This window comes from Argentina silus (assembly GCF_951799395.1).
Source record: "Argentina silus genome assembly, chromosome: 1".
Classification (NCBI taxonomy): domain Eukaryota; kingdom Metazoa; phylum Chordata; class Actinopteri; order Argentiniformes; family Argentinidae; genus Argentina; species Argentina silus.
In genome coordinates this window covers 9845808-9864933 of record NC_139655.1, presented here as the reverse complement: position 1 = coordinate 9864933, position 19126 = coordinate 9845808, and the positions used below count along the sequence as shown (strand labels likewise).

At 41.1% G+C, this 19126-nt stretch overlaps 1 protein-coding gene across 1 annotated transcript in view; it reads right to left on the bottom strand.

Annotated features, from left to right (window-relative positions):
* Positions 1-5133: 5133 nt before the first annotated feature.
* ptprn2 (protein tyrosine phosphatase receptor type N2) overlaps positions 5134-19126 on the bottom strand; it is a gene marked incomplete at its 5' end in the record, with an annotated part of 111372 nt that continues 97379 nt past the window's right edge. The window contains 7 exons of the mRNA XM_083683847.1: positions 5134-5257; positions 7443-7516; positions 9271-9335; positions 10543-10596; positions 12676-12842; positions 13019-13138; positions 15350-15427. Coding sequence (XP_083539973.1) covers positions 5186-5257; positions 7443-7516; positions 9271-9335; positions 10543-10596; positions 12676-12842; positions 13019-13138; positions 15350-15427 — 630 coding nt within the window. The 3' untranslated portion in view covers positions 5134-5185. The remainder of the gene's footprint in view (positions 5258-7442; positions 7517-9270; positions 9336-10542; positions 10597-12675; positions 12843-13018; positions 13139-15349; positions 15428-19126) is intronic.

Genomic DNA, 19126 nt, shown 5'->3' with positions numbered 1-19126 from the left:
ACAATGGCTGTGGGCATTTTTAATATCATGTTATTGGATTGTGCATGGTAAATACAGGCCTGTATTTAAGCAAGGAGGAACACGGGATATCTCGTCCTTCAAATGAATCACGTTCTGCTTGAATAATTTTTTTCCCATATGAAAAGTCTGCAGCTGTTCCATATAAAATGGTAAATACTTAAACTGTTCATATGGAACAGTTCCCTCATATACTGTGAATACCAGCCACTAAGGGTGAGAAAGTATAAACGTCTTAATTACCTTTAACAGATGACAGGCAATATGGGCCTCATACTTTAGTGTCACATGTTGGAAGATGTCACAGTCTGACAGAATTCATCAACATTTACTGTATACCTTTGCATTCTACATGTCCTGTTCTTTTAAATTCCATGTTTGTCGATCCCTAGCCATGACATATTCCTCAACCCCGCTAAAGCAGAAACTGCATGTTTGACCCACTCTCCCTTGGCTCATACCTTACCCTTTAGCTCTCTCTTTCCCACCCTATGCCTCTCTAAATGGATTCTTTAAAATCCATTTTTTTACTCAATGCTAATATCCTCTGACACATTTGTTAGCAGTCTCCTTATCATTAATAATTATGCAAAGGAGGTGTCTTCTCCGTTGAGTAGAAGAAAGCAATCTTACTATGCAAATGGTTAAGGTCCCCGCGGAGTGCAGCGATTAGATGTGTGTTGATAAACTCACTTATGATGAGTGACAGTGAGCAATATTGGGGTCGCGCTGGTCACTCACGCCGCCGTCGCTGATGAAAACACCGAAGCAAAATGCCAGGAGTGTCCCCAGATGCATGATGGGACTGGGATGAAGCCGTGTAAAATGTCAGTGCCGCGGCTGTTTGCCCGTTAACAACCAGCGAGGAGGGAGGTGGTAATGAGCAGAGATCTCCTTTTTGATTGAAGGCCTACCTTTTTTTACTCCACCAGATGTGGGACTGCTCACAAACTAATCACGCTCTTCTTTTTTTTTTTTTTTTTTTTTTTTTTTACTGCTAAACGTGCAATAACCTTTCCAAAAACCTCATAAACTGTCATTTTACTGCCATTTGCCCCTTCAAACAATATTCTATAGGAAATCAAACATCGGACCTTACATTTACTGCTTTAATCTTGAAGCTCTGTGTTGGACTCACCACAACAACAATCCCTGATAGTACATGGCTAAGGAATGAGAGCTCACATCTTTTACATTCTAAACATCTATGTTTGTCTATACTTGTTGCACTGAGGGCCAGGATTAAATTAGGCCTAATCCGAATTTACTATGTTTTTACATTAACCTTCAGGTCACTGAAACTCCTGAATCATCCATGTTCCACTCCACATTGCAGTATACAATATAGTACGCGTGCGTAGCTATTTAAGTTGGAGCAGTTTACTCAGGATCAGCATTTCTATAGGCAGACAGAAGAAGAAAGAGGGTGGGGATACTGGCCAGCAGCTCCAAGTTTAAAAGCTTGTGTGTTTCTTGAGGACATCAAAGGTATCAAGGCCTTGGACAGACATGAGAGGATACCTCAGCAATCTGGTCTCCATTCACTCTTAACAACACCAGCTAAGAAAAACAACCACTTCTCTTTGGAGAATCCTGGAAAGCATCCCAGATAGTTACTAACACTCAGGATTTCCCAACACTCTCCATAGGATAATGGCATGTGAGTGGGTCTGTAGTGCTATTATCCCACGTCTACTGATCAGCAGGTGTCTGCTTCTCCGAGTAACCAACCATCTCTGTGATTCATAGCCTCTTAAGAAAGTGGCTTGAACTGCTGGGTAAGTAGGTGGGTAGGCTCTCACAGCAATTATTACAGCTAACTGCCACACCAATCTGATTCCACCAACTATTGGGAATTCAATGTTCCACCTCATAATTCAACAGAACCTGGTTTAATAGACAAAATCAATTATTTTGTAGACTTCTTGATCATATCTGGAGGGGTATTTTACCCTTGGGCCCCACAACCAAAATTATTAATAACATTTCTCACCAACTTCAAACACTCATTGAACCAAACTAAGATCTCCTAATGAAGTCAAGAGCAATACTGTAGCTGGGCTTGGATATACACAGAGGAGCTATTGATTGGCCATGTATTGCATTTGCTAAGACCGGCCACAAATGAGCCCATGAATAAACAAACATATCAAGGGATTGAGAGCTAGAAGTGATTACAAAAAAAGGAGTGGACTCAATGCTGCTGAGAGATGGAGGAGCGTGTGAGATCATAAAAGCGTGGGTTGGAACAGCCTTCTAAAAGTGCAATTGAAAAGGTCTGGGACTGAAAAGGTCCACTCAACATTCAGGGCTGCAGAGCCTCGTATCATCTGAAGGACCTACAGTATTATCACTAAATAATAGTTTTTTTAAAGCAGCTGGTTTGGCCACTCTTCCATTTGAGGACAATGTTAATCTAATTTCTAAAAAGATTTTCTCATTTAATATAACTTTTCCTAGATCTTTCTGTAAATGGTTATGCTATCTTTTTTAATATATATGTTTAGGGCATTTCTGCTTTATTGGGATAGAGACAATAGAGATTGACAGGAAGGATGGGTGAGAGAGAGAGGAGGGATGACATGCAAGATATGTCGAGGGTCGGAATCGAACCAGGAACCTTGCGACGATATGGTATGCGCATTACTTACTGTCCTGACTTACGTTGACGATGGAGAGGAGAGATGCCAGTCTTGACGATGTTTAATCGGTAGCGATCAGGGAATGAGATCGCTGAGAGATCTGAAAATAGTACGACATTCATAAGTAGAGAGAGAGAGAGAGAGAGAGAGAGAGAGAGAGAGAGAGAGAGAGAGAGAGAGAGAGAGAGAGAGAGAGAGAGAGAGAGAGAGAGAGAGAGAGAGAGAGAGAGAGATCCTGAAAAGAGTGAGATCCTGAAAAGAGTTGTCTAAAATTGAGTGTCGTTGCAACACTCGGTTTGTTTACAATTGGCTAAGGGTGTTCTAGGGGAGTGGACTCACTTATTTTCACCTATCTGTCTCTGGTGGCCGCCTCTTCAAATTGTGCGCACATGCAGAAACACAACAGCTAATGTCCGACACCGCTAGTCCATTTTTTTTTTATTAGGGAAGATGTTGTTGTTGGGAACTTCAAACTGAATTTCGCTTTTGTGGCCAGAGGTGGCGGATTTCTAACAGCCTTTAAGCATAGTTGAATCAGATGTACCAGTATCTCATACTAGAAGAAACCCGCACAGTAATCTTGAAACGGTAATATAAAAAATCACTTGGAGTTAAACCAATCATCATCATAAAAGGCAATATTTAATTCTGTAACATTAAGTTATTTCAGAATATATTAATCCTCCCAAATGGGAGATGACAGGATATCAAATGGTATTGTAACACACTAGGTACCTCAGGAAGCAATTACCATAAATACATTTTCTAATAAACTTGTATCCTTCAGATGATAAGCAATTAAACATGCGTAATTATGGTTTCCATACAGTCATTTCTAAGCTGATTAGGTTTGTGCGCTTTACATCCTGAATGGATGAATATTATTAGGGCTATGGTTTGGTGCTGGTGGTTGGTGGTGGCAACTGTGGCAGCTCATCTGCAAATCATATGCAAATAAGGCCTGTGGAAGAGCAGGAAGCCTAGTCCCCAGCTATTAGAGATGTCAGGGGAGGGACATGTCGATGGGAAATGGAGACATGCTCTGTACACACAGGAGTGGGCTCAACAGGGATAAGACCTTTTTTTTTTTTTTTTTTTGCTCTTTAGGGGAAGTGTTTTGAAGACAAGCTCACTAGTTTCATGGTTAGGCACTAAACAGGAAAGCCAATGCAATGTGAATAATTTTGTCTGGGTCTGGGGTATAGCGATGTGTTCACAATACAAAGGTGTACCATTAAAGCCAGGTGGGGGAGGAATATACTGAGGAATCCAGAAGAATATCCTGTCATAATTCTAGATGAATTGGACAGTTCATAAAGTCTCAGAGCTGCCCAGGCCTTTCAATCTTATAATATTGCACCAGTGGACCTCAGTGGGTGAAATGCTGGATTGATTCTCTATTTCACAGCCTGGCCTGTCTCTCAACTGACAGAGGTGCTGAACCAAGTATTTCATCCACTCAGGCATGGAATTCACTCAATGCCCTGACCCTACAGGAATATGTCAGCCTTCCTTTGGAATCTAACTAAAGCTGTAGACCTGCTAACTAAGGTAAGTAATTGCAACCTTCACTTGTTCATTTCCATAAAGAAATCTGGCACTCAGATAATGCTTTGCCTTTCCTAAAGAGCTAGAAGAACTACATCAGACAAAAATGTTCAACCATTCTATGGTTTATTATCAATCTGATAGAATTTTGCTTTTCACACAAAATATATAGTTGTCATTGAAGACTCAACTTTTAATAGCACTACAGGAACCCATTAAGTCATATTTCGTACATGTAGTTTACCCGTCAAGTTGCACACACAAGTCACAATCTACAGATTAAGAGAAAAAAACAAATATATCAATGTCAATATACAGTATTTCAGTCTAATTTGACCGTATTGTTAGTGTGTATATACACAAACACTAGCTCTATTTGTAATTCAATTCAGCAATAACTACATTTGTGTAATGCTTAAATATTCCTGAAATATCAATTTATTCCTGAAATATCAATTTATTATAAACAAAAAACATATTTACATAACAAATGAATGCAGTCCACCGCAAAAAACTGCAAATAGACACCGACAAAAACTTCAAATATATTTTCAAGAAAAAGGGTCATATAGCTTAAATAATATAATTATCTGAAGCATCTTCTCTCTACACAGATGTTTGAGAGTCCAGAACACAACATATACACACATCAACAACTGTATCTGATGCTCAGTATAATAGTTTATTCAGATCACAAAGAGATAGAAACACTATCTTGTCTAAATATCTGTTAGTGGCACTGGTAGAACATATGTTTCAACTTCAGTCAGAAAAGTACATGTACATCACAGTTAAGAAGACCAGGTAAAGTATCTGGCACGACATTCATAAGTATACCAAGAGAGGGAAATGAGTGAGTGAGAAACAGAGAGAGAGAGAGAGAGAAGAGAGAGAGAAAGTGGGAGAGGAGAAATGCCAGTCTTGAGTGGGCAGCGGAACTCTGTGTTTAGCAAGCGAGGAGGCGCGGCGTCAAGCTCTCACTGTGGAAGTGCTTTTAGGATGGCGTTCACCTCCTCCGCCACGGCTGTCAGAGCAAACTCAAACTGCTCCTGAGGATGAGGGAGGTGGGGGGGGAGACAGGAAAATAAGGAGAGAGAGAGGTTTTAGCTGGTTTATAACTGCCTTTTGACCACTGTGTGAAACAGGACAGGTTTGTGTGTGTGAGTGTGTGTGTGTGTGTTTGTGTGTGTATAGGCAGACAGAAGAAGAAAGAGGGTGGGGATACTGGCCAGCAGCTCCAAGTTCTAAGCTTCTGTGTGTGTGTGTGTGTGTGTGTGTGTGTGTGTGTGTGTGCGTGCGTGCGTGCGTGCGTGCGTGCGTGCGTGCGTGCGTGCGTGTGTGTGTGTGTGTAGCAGCTTGGCTAAAGGTAGAGGATTGTCAATGAGGTTTATACTGTATTGGAGTGACAGTTTGTCTAACTCCCTCTCATCGCACATTTGCCCCCTCCCTGACATGTGGCCACAGAGATGATGCAGTGAGCAGCTGTGCTCCTCCCTGCTCGCTTCCCCTCTGTGTGTGAGCGTAGCCACAATAAGTTTCTCTCCCAACTGTGTGCAAATGTGTGTGTGTGTGTGTGTGTGTGTGTGTGTATGTGTGACTCACTGTGCTCCCTGAGGAGCACAACAGGACTGATTGATTTTCACCCCATAGGCCTTCTGTTTTCATATTCCACTCCTAGACTCAGGCTGCAGGCCATAGAACAAACTCAAAGAGGAGAGTTAGGTTTGGGAGAACCAGGTCCCTGGTTTGGGAGAACCAGGCTCGAGATGTGTCAACACAAAATCGGCCAAATATTTGCTTTAAGGAATGTGAAATCTATACTGAAATGTTTGCAACGAGTGAACCTGCAAGTTTATCATGTTGCCTCTTTCCTGGTGTCTCTTATAGGGTCTTTCCAATTTGTGTAGGTCTCCATACAATATTTCCATACAACAAATTTAGTAAATAAAAATAAATGTTCCTTAAAAATCAATACCTAAATTAATAACATACAGTAATGCTACAGCAACTTTGGCAGAAATGTGTCCTACTAAGTGGCATTCAGATTTCCACCACTGGGGGGAGGCCAACCTCTGCACCACAAAGTTTGGAGAGTTGTTGAGGAGGAAAAATTCTAAGACCTTATAACAATCCTAAATGCAGCACAGCTCCAATGTGAGGCACCAGAGAGGAATATTACTTCTCTGTTGTAATTCCATTTTCATCTACATTTACTAATGTGAAAGCTATAAGCATCCCTAACAATCTCCATTTAGACAGCTGAGTCACCCGTAACTGGGATGCAAATAAAAGGCTGGATTAAATAAGGATTAAATAAGCGTAATATATAAAACATTTAGGAACACTTAAATCTTTTGGCAAACAACAAACAAACAACAAACGTGATGCTGCCTAATTGTGCACAAGGTTTTCCTTAATTTATATTTTCAGAGCTGATTCTAAATGCACAGCCTTAAATGACACAAATGTCCAGTGTCCATCATTTGAATTCAGAGAGGAGAAAACATTTAAATAGATAAAAACATACAGCACCAAACGCGTTCTCCTGAGTGAACCACTGCCTTGGAATGAGATGCCACACACCCAGATAAATAAATGCAATAAAAAGAGGGATGGAAGAAAATAGCCATCATGAGGGTGGACACTTGTAATACCGTCTACACAGTATAGCAGCTTGATAGAGAAAACACTGGCACTACTGTGTAGAGGTAAGTCCTATCAACAATTGTTGAGAATATAGTATTCAGTGCAGCATTGTCTCAATTGTATAAGATTACATTTTTACTTCATATTATTAACTTATATTATCCATTTATTGTAGTATGTTATCATTTATAATAAACTACATTTCCATCCATATCATCCATCCATAATGTATATCCATAACATACCCATTAGCATTCTACCGACCGTAATAATTGGTCCTAGAGGGAGAATATATTGGTGTGCTTTTAGCATACTGTAGCCCCTTCGACAAGATGAGACATTTCTGTAAGCTAAGGTGTGGAAGGAAACCACGTTGCCATAAGATGCCTTGTCATTGGGCTGAAGCACAGACACATGTACAGAACAGTTACTTCCAAAAAATAAATTGTCTTGAACCACTCCATCATTTCCTAACATAACGCCTGTGTCATTGTGTGCTTACACGTGAACTAGGCGCACCTCTGTTTGAATGACGTGACCTCCCCCACCCCCCTCTCCCCCTCCCCCTTAGAGAGTGAGAGACTTTACCTTTGTCTGGACCATGCCGGGTCTTTGGTCTCTCAAGTGCTCCAGGGTAGCGGCAATATCAATCTCTTTAGCACCTGCAACAGACCGCAAATTGGACTGAGTTCAAAGCAGCAGGGTAATCCAGCTCACATCTGTCAATCTCCTTTTCTACCCGCTCCCTTTGGAACCATGCAACGATTGAAAATGATTACATTCATCCCTAGAAAGACTTGGCAAAAAGCCACAGACTGTTTCTCAATAAAATAATATATGCAACACAAGGGATATTTTTGGGCCATTTGTATGATAGTGCAATCAAAGAGACATGGGTTTTAACAATATTGTATGGTAGTGGTGGCACTATATGATGTGTACTATATGATGTAAACTATAAAATTGACATTAAGCACCTTGTCTTCTCTAATATCTGAGAGATAATCAAATGATGAATTTGTTGTGTCATTTTGACACTCAGAAAGTAACGTGAACAAGCAACAGTATGTTGTTCTTGAGTGGTTTTAACAGACTGAGTGACGCAAAGCAGCAATGAAGTCTGATTAGAACTCTCTTTTCACCTTTAGCTTGAATGACTTCAACAAGCAGACTATTGTTGGAGTTCCTCATAAACTGGGACTGGGAGGAGACCACAAGGACTCATTTGAGATTCACTTGCAAAAAAAAAAAGTAATAGAGAGAGAGAGAGAGAGAAAGCCCCACGCTCTTTAAGACGTTTTTGAAAGGAGGAGGGAGAAGGAAGTGCCAGTTAATGCAGCTGGACTCGCAGCTCAAAGTGCTCCAACACTTTCATGTTTCAGAAGTGTTGGATTCCCAAGTCTAGGAGAGGAAAAAGTCCTCCAACAAGAAAAGGCTTTGGAGTGAAGTATTCTTTTACACAATTCATTCTGGAGGAAAGATGTCAAAGAAAAAGAGGAGAAAGAGGAGGGGGAGAGAATCTAGATGTTTTTTTTATCACGTTTGAGACCATAGGATGAAAACGTGGGCCTCACACTTCTCAAGACCAGGTGAGGTGAGATTCAAACTAGCCTAAATCCTAGAACTAGTCCCAGCCAAGGGATGAGTTTGACAGCCTGAGAAAGCCCACACCCAGAAAGACCAGGCTGCCCTAACACTGCCCTTTGGTCTTTAAGCCATGGTGGTTAGGTCAAGAGATTTCAAATCTCATACTCACTCATACATCTGCCACCCATAGGCGCACACACACACACACACACACACACACAGTGGGGGAAGGCCAGGGTCAGGGCCAGATGTCCAGATGACCTGAGTTCATGGGGTGGGGTTGCAGTGGGAGGACATGGGGCATGAGGGCAGGGGGCAGCTATTGTAGTCTTTTCTGGAGTTATTTCTGGTTATACAATACTGAGGCTGGTGTTAGACACATCTCACAGAGTTCAACAACAGAACAAACCCAATGTCACATCTGAATGTATGCATAACATTAAGATATTGAAAACACATTGAAAAGAGATCAATATGTGTAACAATATTTCTTAATATTTGCCAAATACAACAAAAACAATTTTTTTCTGAACAGACTAATACATTTGACAGTATTGACTGAACAATAAACACTTTTTTTTGTAACCAACTACAAGAAATACATAGAGAAATTCCCTCCCAGCCACTGATTGATGCTTTGTTATGAGGGTTTATGCTAATTTATTTCAGTTATATGAGTCTCCATGGTTTCTCTCACTCTTTCCCTCTGCCTTTCTGGAGGTCCCTGAGTATTCAGCAGAGGCTAAGTCAAAATTGGAGGCTTTGGCGTTGCCACAGCAACGTCTCCACACAAGCAAAAAGACTGAAAAGGGAACCTATCGACTCCTACCTTTAGCCATCCTATTGAGGACCATGTCAATCAGAATGTACGTTCCGCTCCTGCCGGCCCCGTCACTGCAAACAACCAGAGACAGACAGACAGAGAGAGAGGGAGGGGGGGGAGAGAGAGGGAGAGAGAGAGGGGGGAAGGGAGAGAGTAAGAGAGAGAAAGAGAGAGAGAGAGAGAGAGAGAGAGAGAGAGAGAGAGAGCCTCATTAGCCCGGCAGGAAAAGACACAAACCAGCTCAATACCAGAGTGTTTGCCTCTTACACAAAAACAAATTGCTAATTTAGAAACTCTGTATTAGTGCCGAAAAAAATGTTGGAGTGTATTTTGAATACATATATACAGTCATTAAGAGTTATGCAAATGCTAGGAATTACATTGAAGTGAGGTCAAATAATGTTAAAATCAGCAGTAAAAACCAATAATCAATATGATTTAAAGGCAATAATCAATATGAAAAATACCTTTGAAAATGTTTTCATGTTTTATTCTCAGAAAATCTAAATTATACAAAACTCTGTGTGTGTGTGTGTGTGTGTGTGTGTGTGTGTGTGTGTGTGTGTGTGTGTGTGTGTGTGTGTGTGTGTATGTATGTGTATGTGTATGTGTGTGTGTAAGTTGTGTATGAGTGCACTTCCTTGGCTATTGCGCAGTGAGGACTGGTTTGGGAAGCACACAAGGGACAAAAGCTTTTAAATGCAGGCACCTCAGGAGCAGAGGAGAGGTTGGAAGGCCAGAGGCCATTAGAGAGCGGCTTTGGAGAGCCTGCTTTTTCCATTACTCCAGAGATAGCCTTATGAAAAGCCTCTCTTTGTGCCCGCTGGGCATTCAATCGGTCTGCATGTTAATTGCAAACAAGGAGTGCATATCTCTCTAATAAAGGCAAGCCAATAAAACAGGAGAGTGGCCTGAGCACCAGTGTTTCATTAATCCACTACTACTCCTTCCATCTCCCTCATCTGGAGACCACTATGGCCGACCACACTCCCTCCACACATTACTGGACACCACTGACTATAAAACATGGGCAGGCAGGTACCTGCTTTTGAAAAATAGGACTGTAACTTAAACAGCTAAACAAAATGAGAAGCTAGTATCTTGCATTTCATTTCCATAAGGTACGCATTACTTAATGTAAATACTATCAGGAAGATTAATAGATTCATACTTTAGCTAACTGTGTCTACTGTCAACATGCTTTTTTCTTATCTATACACAGCCATTCAGCTTCCTTATAGTTTGTAACACGGTTATGATTATGTACAGTATACTTGCCTGCAGTGGACAATTATTGGACAAGATCGGCCCCGGTAGCACTTGTTAACCTTTCTGTAATGAAACAGGAAAAAGTGTACTGTTAATGTAAAGCTTTGCAGCAATTCCTGAAAATACATGTAGCATTCTATGCATTATGCTTCAATTCAAATTAGTGAATGACTTGCAAAAAAGGGTTGTTTGGTTGTTTGATACCACTGATATTGAGATAAACGAAATATACAGTACACTTGTGGGGACAGTAGTGTTTTTCAGTGTTGCTCTTTGATTATTTCAAGGTGCTTCAATCGAGATATATTTGTATGATGTATAATGTATGTACAGTGTAAATCCTATCTGGATGGAATAAAAATGAATTGAACCAAAATTGAAATAAAATAAAATAATTCTTAGAAAATCAATTGAATACCATTGTCAATCACAATAATTTGAGGACAAAAAAAGTCCATGTCGAACAATGAAAATGAATGGAGCATCATTTAAAACCATATTGTGACATGTATTTACGGCAATGATAGATGCAATGGCAAGATGTTGTGATCCGCGACGCATTAACCTTGCCCAATTATGAATGTTACACACCAGAGGCACGGTGGGGGCCAACAAGCCTTTTACACCCGTCTGTTACCATGGAAACTGACTACGTTGGCTCTGCAATTTTTTTTTCCATTTTTCCCTTTTAGACAAAACATTCTCTGAGGTGATTTAAATTCTTCTTTTTTTTCTTTTTAACTTTGCTAGTATTATATATTTTGATCATTTGGACCTCAAACTTGTGCCTTCTTAGACATGGTAATTACATGAACATATTTTAAATGTTACAAAAATAAAACAAATAAAATGGTTAAAAAACAAACAGGCATTTTAGGTCTTTGAGAGTGAGCAGAGTAAGTGGCCGTTCTCATGCAAACAAAAGGGGAGAAGTGAGAGGAAGAGTGAGAGAGCGTGTGCACAGGCCTGGCTGAAGAGACACAGTTTCCAATGATCACTTTTGTGACTATGCAACTGGGCTCATATTACTAGCTGCAACATCACAAAAATGACACTGGCAACCGCTTTATACAGAGTTGGCCAAAACCGCAGCCAAATGCGTTGCATGTGTCTGCATGTTAGCGGGCGCTGGAACATCTATTGTAGTAAAAGAACCTGAGAGAGATGAATATCCAATGGCTTCTATTGTGACTGCTATTACCCTGTAGCATGGTGATCTCTCTCTAAAGTGTCAGGAGAAACTCTAATTAGACCTACTAGCAGAACAAGATTTTCCACAGCAGTGTGCTGTACTTGTTATAAAACATAATGTCACCACATGAGCTATGCTGTGATTGAGCTCTGATGTGGTCTAGAGAGTTCAGCTGAATATACCATAATAAATCATTACATCCCAGTACATATTGCTAGTCTGTTAGCGCTACATTTCACAAATGGTAGAGTTTTCGGATATTTCCAGTGATATGATGAACAGTTTCTGCAGTTTTTGGGAATGTTTCTGTCACTTTTCTTTCTGTTTGAAATATGGTACAATAGATCAATGTGTCGCAGAAGAATTAAACACTTCTTATTATTTTTTTCTCTACTCTGAATTGCGAGAGGAGGAGGACCTCAATTCACACATCTGAGACACATATTCTCATTTGGAGGGATTTTCCAATTCCTGCAGGGCTTTCCCAGGGGGCCTATTGAGCTCTTCTGCCAGCACACATCAGAAGAAGAACAGGGAGAGGTTATTCAGTCACTGGCCCCCTCAATTTGCTCACGTTTTTAGCAAGACATCTCCCATTTAATTGGCTGTTTGAATTAAGTTTTCTTTTTCTTTTTTTCAAGACAAGCCATGACATGCAGGCTGTTAATTTGCTACGTCGCAAGAGAAGGAGGACAAATAGGCTCACAATCAAAGAAATAGAGTGGGAACACAGGCCTTTCTGAAACAACATCACACATTCTCTAAAGGAGGAGAGGGAGAAGAACAACAGAGAATAGGAACTGATCTGTAGCAGGAGGACACCAACTAAAGGAAATCTCATTAAGGGACAAGAGGATGAAGTCGAGGTTAGAGAGGAGAGGACACACACTGAGCAGGCCTGTAGGGTCTCACTGAGCTCCAGAGAGCTCTAAGGGCTACAGGTGCCCTACCTGCGGAAGTCCAGCAGGGTCCTGGCCGAGTCTGGGATGCTGCGGTCCATCCAGGACAGGAAGTGGAACTGGGTGACAGTTCGCGTCTCATTGTTCTGCAGGTTCTTCAGGTAGAAACTCCTGACCAGGAAGTCCTCGCACCAGATGTGCTCTGACACCAGGTTGACCTTCACAGAGAAGGACACAGGTCTGAGTGAGTGTTGTACTCCCCAGATATTACAGTTATACAACATCTGCAGTTGTACCCCTGGACCATAACACCTACAGACCTATTAAAGGACCATTTATTGAAAATGAAGATGAGCGATAAATTGCACAAAAAGAAAACACAGATGATTAGCACCTCATAGATGTGGTAGATGTCGGAGCCCTCGTCTGGCCAGTAGTGGTGACACTGCTTGACTCCATTCTCAGAGAGGGGGGTCAGCATGACGATGACCACACAGCCACTCTCCCACACCATCTGTGGACAGAGGGAAACACAGGGACCAGTCAGATCTAGGGATGTGCAGATGAACTGGGCACTCATTTGAGATAATTCAACAAAAACATACAACAGTATTGACCAATAAGCCACAGAACATGTCTATATCAACATGTCTATATCATCATAATGTTACAAAATCTCTATTGCCCCCCTTATTTAAATGCTTATTATTCAGAAACAAACACTTTACACTCCACGCTGGGCATTGTTTATCTAGATGTGTGATCAATGCAGTAGTAGATGGGGGGGGGGGGGGGGGGGTCTCACAGTGCTGTACATGTTCTCCTCTGTCAGACGTCTGAGCTAGATCAACTGATCCGCTCCATTTCATCTTATCACTATCTAATGTGTCCTTGGAAGATAGAGAGGCCCACTGCGGCCATTAGGAAAATGAGGAAGAAACATTGGTTTTATGGCAGCAATAAAGATACAATGGTCCTGCCTATAAACGGATCACACACCTCTGTGATTCTGCCCAGCGGAAACATTACAAGCCAACTGTGCCAACTGTGCCAACTGTGCCAACGTCAGGCCATGTTCAAATTACCATGGAAGATGTGTAACACAGGATATTTTATTTTCTCTGATATCATTTTACAATATATCAGCTAGAAAGAAATTATATGAACTTAATAAATATTTATTTTTGGTTTGATTCAATTGGAAAGCACTTTCACTTTATACTTTCACAGTGCCAAATCACATGAAAAAGTTCAGGTGTTACTAGTTTTGGGTTTTAGGGTTTTGTTGGTATTGATTGTGTTACTGTACATCTGTTGTAAATGTTGAATCATGTTTTTATGTGCTCTTCTGCATGTAATAAATACATGCCTTTATAAGAGAACAGCAACTAAAAAGGGAGAACGAGCCCCCAGTCCCTGTTTGAGAGAGCTCTTTGACCTCGTGCTGATTGGCTATTCCACTGAACTCTAAGGAGAGAGAGGAGGGGGGGTGAGACCCCAGTGGAGCTTAGGTAATAGCCAGGGACAGAGAGAGGCTGGGGGTGCGGAGGGGCGAGGGGAGGATGAGGGGTGGAGGGATTAGACAGAGGCTTTGAGACCGCTGCAGGAGCCCGGCCTGGATTAGACGGACAAGAGCTAAAGACTCGCCTCTTGCACGGACGATTTGCATGTGCCCACAAATGTTTTTCTGTATGTTTATTTGGAGAGAAAGGGTTTTCAAAGGCCAAGGAAACTATATTGAAAATAAAAAGTACTACAATTAGGCTACTGATTCAAAGGCATGATTTCACAATATGTCAATCAGTCTAGGCATAATTTTAAGTTTCAATAAGATCGTTTTAGAGTTGACAAACTGAGCCAAATTCAGTTGTAAATGGCTTATTTAATTAAGATAGTGGATATGCTGTTATTCAGTGTTATTCATACACACAAACAAACAATTACCAACGTGTTCATATGAGGCACTTGCAAATGTACCATTAAAATGTGGCAACAGCACATTAACCAAAGCCAATTTGAACAGTGCACTCAGTCAAGGTGCACTTTTCAAACAATGGGAGGACATAATGGTTAGATAAAACCATAATTGCTGTGTCACCATCAAGCCTAACCTGACACCACTCTATAACAATTTGTGTCAGCAAGCAACCATTAACAGACATCGTAGGCCTAATATTGTTAAATCAACATCTGCCTAACATTACAAGAACACAATTCTGCTTTTAGATGAATGAGGACCTACGTATAGGCAACATACAGCAAAATGAATAAGGTATTGTATTGTATTGTAAACATCTCAGTATAGTGAATACAGGGCCATCTGGTATGCCAGTGTCTGTGGTCCATGCTTACATGTTGTGGACGCAGTACCACAGCTGATAGATTACCTTTACCGTATGGGAGCAATGGTCCTCCTAATTACACTGGTACTTCCCCATTAATGCATAATAACACCATTTGGCAACTATGCATAATTGCACCATACCTCTATTCGCCAGTGTGTTTCAAGGTACTGTAGTTTAATGGCAAGCTGGCAATTCCTTTTGTATTTTCAGTCGACTGTAATTTGTAATGTATAATATTGCATCATCATTTGTGCAATATGTTATAATAAACAGCAATAAAAACTAATATGCAGTTAACTAACCCTTCATAGTTTTGTCAACAGTGACTCTGATACACAAAAACAGATGGTATTGTAAATTCATTAATGGTTGTAGTTTACCTGCCAGAAGTCTGCCACAGTTGAGGGCAGTGGACCTTGTGAGGAGATGTAAGTGGGGTTACGGGGTTCATGGTCCATCTGGGAGTAGGAAACAGGTCAACATATGTGGTACTGGGAGTACTGGGAGAACTAGGAAATCAAGGGACAAAAACATACTGGCAGTGTTTATTACACAAAAACTACTGCATAGTCTAAGGATGTTCAAAGTCAACGGATATCATTAGTATTATTCTCTGGTATCCAGTGAGAAAATCTTTTCCCACTTTGATCCCATAACACACATCAAAACGCCTCTGATACATAATAACCTTACATTTCTACAGACAAGGACCATTGTTCCAATGCTGCTCAGGTTTGGGAATATGTGAGCACAATGGTCAGCATCTCTGACCTTTGCAGATAGAGCTTAAATAGCGAGCTTCAATCAAGACAGTCCAACAGTAGTCCATCCCCCTTTTCCTCTGCCCTTAAGGGTCTCCATTTCTGTCTCCACATTTATTTGTTCACTCTAACCATCCTCTCTCTCTCTCTCGCTCTTCCCTCTGTCACTTCCCCCTTCTCCAGTCATGGCTATTCGTTAATGCTTCTGATTAGAGTAAACCTCATGTGTAAAAGGAAATGGCATCTCCAGTCCGATGTGTTATTGATGGTAGTCAAAGAATGTCACAGAGGGCTACAGGAGAGGGGGTGGGCGGTCTCGGAGGATAGAAATGTGTGTGTGTGTGTGTGTGTGTGTGTGTGTGTGTGTGTGTGTGTGTGTGTGTGTGTGTGTGTGTGTGGAGTGTTGGCATTCAGACCCAGAGATACGGAGGATGAAGGAGACGGATAGAAGGAGTTCTGCAATTCGCCCCTGGAGCTCTGTGTCTTTGTGTTGAGTCTGTTTTAAAGATACAATGCAGGAGGTCTGATATCAATAGTGCGAGACCCTGGCCTTTACCACCCATTCAAATTTACCACCCATTCAAATTTACCACCCATTCATATTAGTATGAGGGAGGGAATAAAGGGGAACAAATAGCATGTACATCTCAAAATGAGTCATGCCTATGGTAAAGAGGGTAAACAGAATAGATGAGACATGGGTAAACCCTTTGGAAGTCAGCCATTTTGTTCAAACAGACAAAGTCATTGTTTCCTTTCAGAGGAGAGGAAGATGTTTGCTCTTGTGAGGAGTTTATGCTTGCTCCTGCTTTCTATTTAGCTGATTGGAGTGCAGCTACAGTGCGTCTGTGAGTCCATCACTCAAACACACTTCAAGCACCATGAATATGTAATGAAAGGGTGCAAAGGTTTTGTATTCCCAAAATAAACACTTTGGTTCCCATTACACTTCTGCAGCCTAGAGCCAACCAGTGCAGTGACTGAATCAGTGCTGATTTACCGCTAGAACTTCAGTTCAGAGGTCATACAGTATGTAACTGTTCTTTACTGTGCTTTCATGCATATACTGTACAGTACTGTAAAGTACAAATGACTGGTGCAATAGTCTTGCCTTGCCTTTTGAGATCAGGCTAACACATGCAGTATACTGTATCTTACTAGTCTTCACCTTGTATAACACCAACCTAGATGCTTCACAAATCATTCAAGCAAATGCCACACTATATAAAGGGTTATAAAATGAATACTTACACTTTGTCCAGTATGACATTTGCCTATAAATGACTATGGAGGTCTTATAAAGGGTTTGTGAAGGCTCCATGGAGGTCTTATAAAGGGTTTGTGAAGGCTCCATCAAGCTATACTTTGTTTAAAGTGTGACCGAGAAAAGCACACGTGCAGTATGTATCTCGGTAGAGCAAAGACGGGGACGAACCTTTGTGTTGGAAGTCTGTCCTGGATCTAACGCTCCAGCAAGTGACATCCACACCCATTACTATGGAAATGGATGCAATTGTGCAGCACAACCCCTAATTGTTATAGGGAGCAATTTAGGGTGGGAGCAATTACAGAGGAGACAGATAATACCACGACACGCACCCAGTAGATTGGCTTTAATGGCCTGCTCCTCTTTTATGAACTTCTTTCTTTATGAGATATCAGGGTAGTTATATTAGCTCAGACTAAAGGGAGATGATTACTGGTCTAACTAACTAATCACTCTGACGACAGATGTGCAGCATAAACTGCTAAGATAGTCCGTTTAAAAGTGCATGGCTTTCTAATACACATTGTAAGATCACCTGAAATCCTGTTGCCTGGGATGTTATTCTAAATGCCATTTTCCCTTTCCCTTTCCACTGATTTTATCAATTTATCAAACCTCAATTAGCTAGTGCTGCTTTGTTAGCATCAACCTTCATCTGGCCTAGTTGAAATTCCACAGATGGATTTCTTTCTCTCTTTCTGAAAGAAATAAAAAGACTTGAGCTGAAAACTCTGGTATTTGCTCTGTTTAGCCAATCTCAAGGACACAGACATACAGTCGCTATGCGCTGATTTCACTGCATGAATACTAAAGCTTAGACATGAAAAGGTGATATATTTCCCATATTTCTGTGGCCCTTCCTTCCTCCAATCACCATTTGGTGAAAAGAGATAGACCATGAAAAACAGCATTGTAACAAAAGAAAAGCCCTTTGGTTTGAAAGAAAATAATAGCTTGTTAAAAAAAAAAAAACATTGCAGAGTGCCGTCTTGCACTTCAATACATTGCTAAAACATAAAACAAATCTAAGTTCAAAGACAAATGTCAGGTTTCTCTGAGAACAAGTTCTCACCAAAAAATTGATTACATTATGGACTACTGTAAGTGTATCTGAGACCATGAACAGAACCACACACAACATCAAGATGTCACAATGAACCCCCCCCCCCCCACCCCACACACACACACACACCTATTAGAGAGAATAAAGGAGTCACAGGTCTCTGGACATGGCTGTAAGGTCCAGAAGACAAAGGATGGAGGTCCGCTATGGTTCTGACCACATCTGTGTTGGATTCCTTTAAGTTAACCCTCACACTAATGACACTGTACAATGAGAGTGCTCAAATGTCAGGAGTGAAGGCCAGATACAAATTGTTCATGGTTATTTTTCTGGTCTCACCCCTCCGACTATTGGGTAGAGAGATGGCCCTCTTGCTTCCCCTGACCCTGAGTTCTAAGAAAAGGACGACACATTATTTACTTGTGGACCATTTCCCTGCAGCTAATGAGGAGGAAGACGGAGCATTGACAGACATAATTATCACAGTTTTGCTGGGCTCAGCCAGGGGTCCCGTTGTGGTGTAATTACTATCCTTTCATCCGTACAGCACTGCATCAGCCATTACTACACTCTGACTACTAATAGCAACAGGGGTGGAAAATGAAGTGTGTGTCTGTGTGTGGAGGGGGGCACTGCCATTTCTTTGTTTTCCTTTAGAAAAAAACAGGAGAGAGATAATTCGGTTTGATTTCTTTCTTCTGCTGCCCACCTATACAGTACAGTACATTTGGAGAGATGGGTTGCAATAGAAAATCTTTGGTTTGTAGTCCAACGTAAATATTTATCTCATAATGCTATGGCGTCATGAATGTATTGTATCAGAAATAATGGAGAAAATGCAATAAGTGGATGTATTAAAACGTCCAGTTTCTCTGTTTGGTGCTATGCAGTAATAGGCTTTTAGCACAAACATCCCCATCTCTATCCACAGAATCTTTCGACTGTATTTGAAATGCATAGTTTCCTGTTCTTTTTAATGGAATCCTTCTCAAGCAGCCTCAGGGGAAATCATAACCGGCATTCATTGTGCAATGTTTGAAAAAATACCAAAAAATAACCCCTGCAC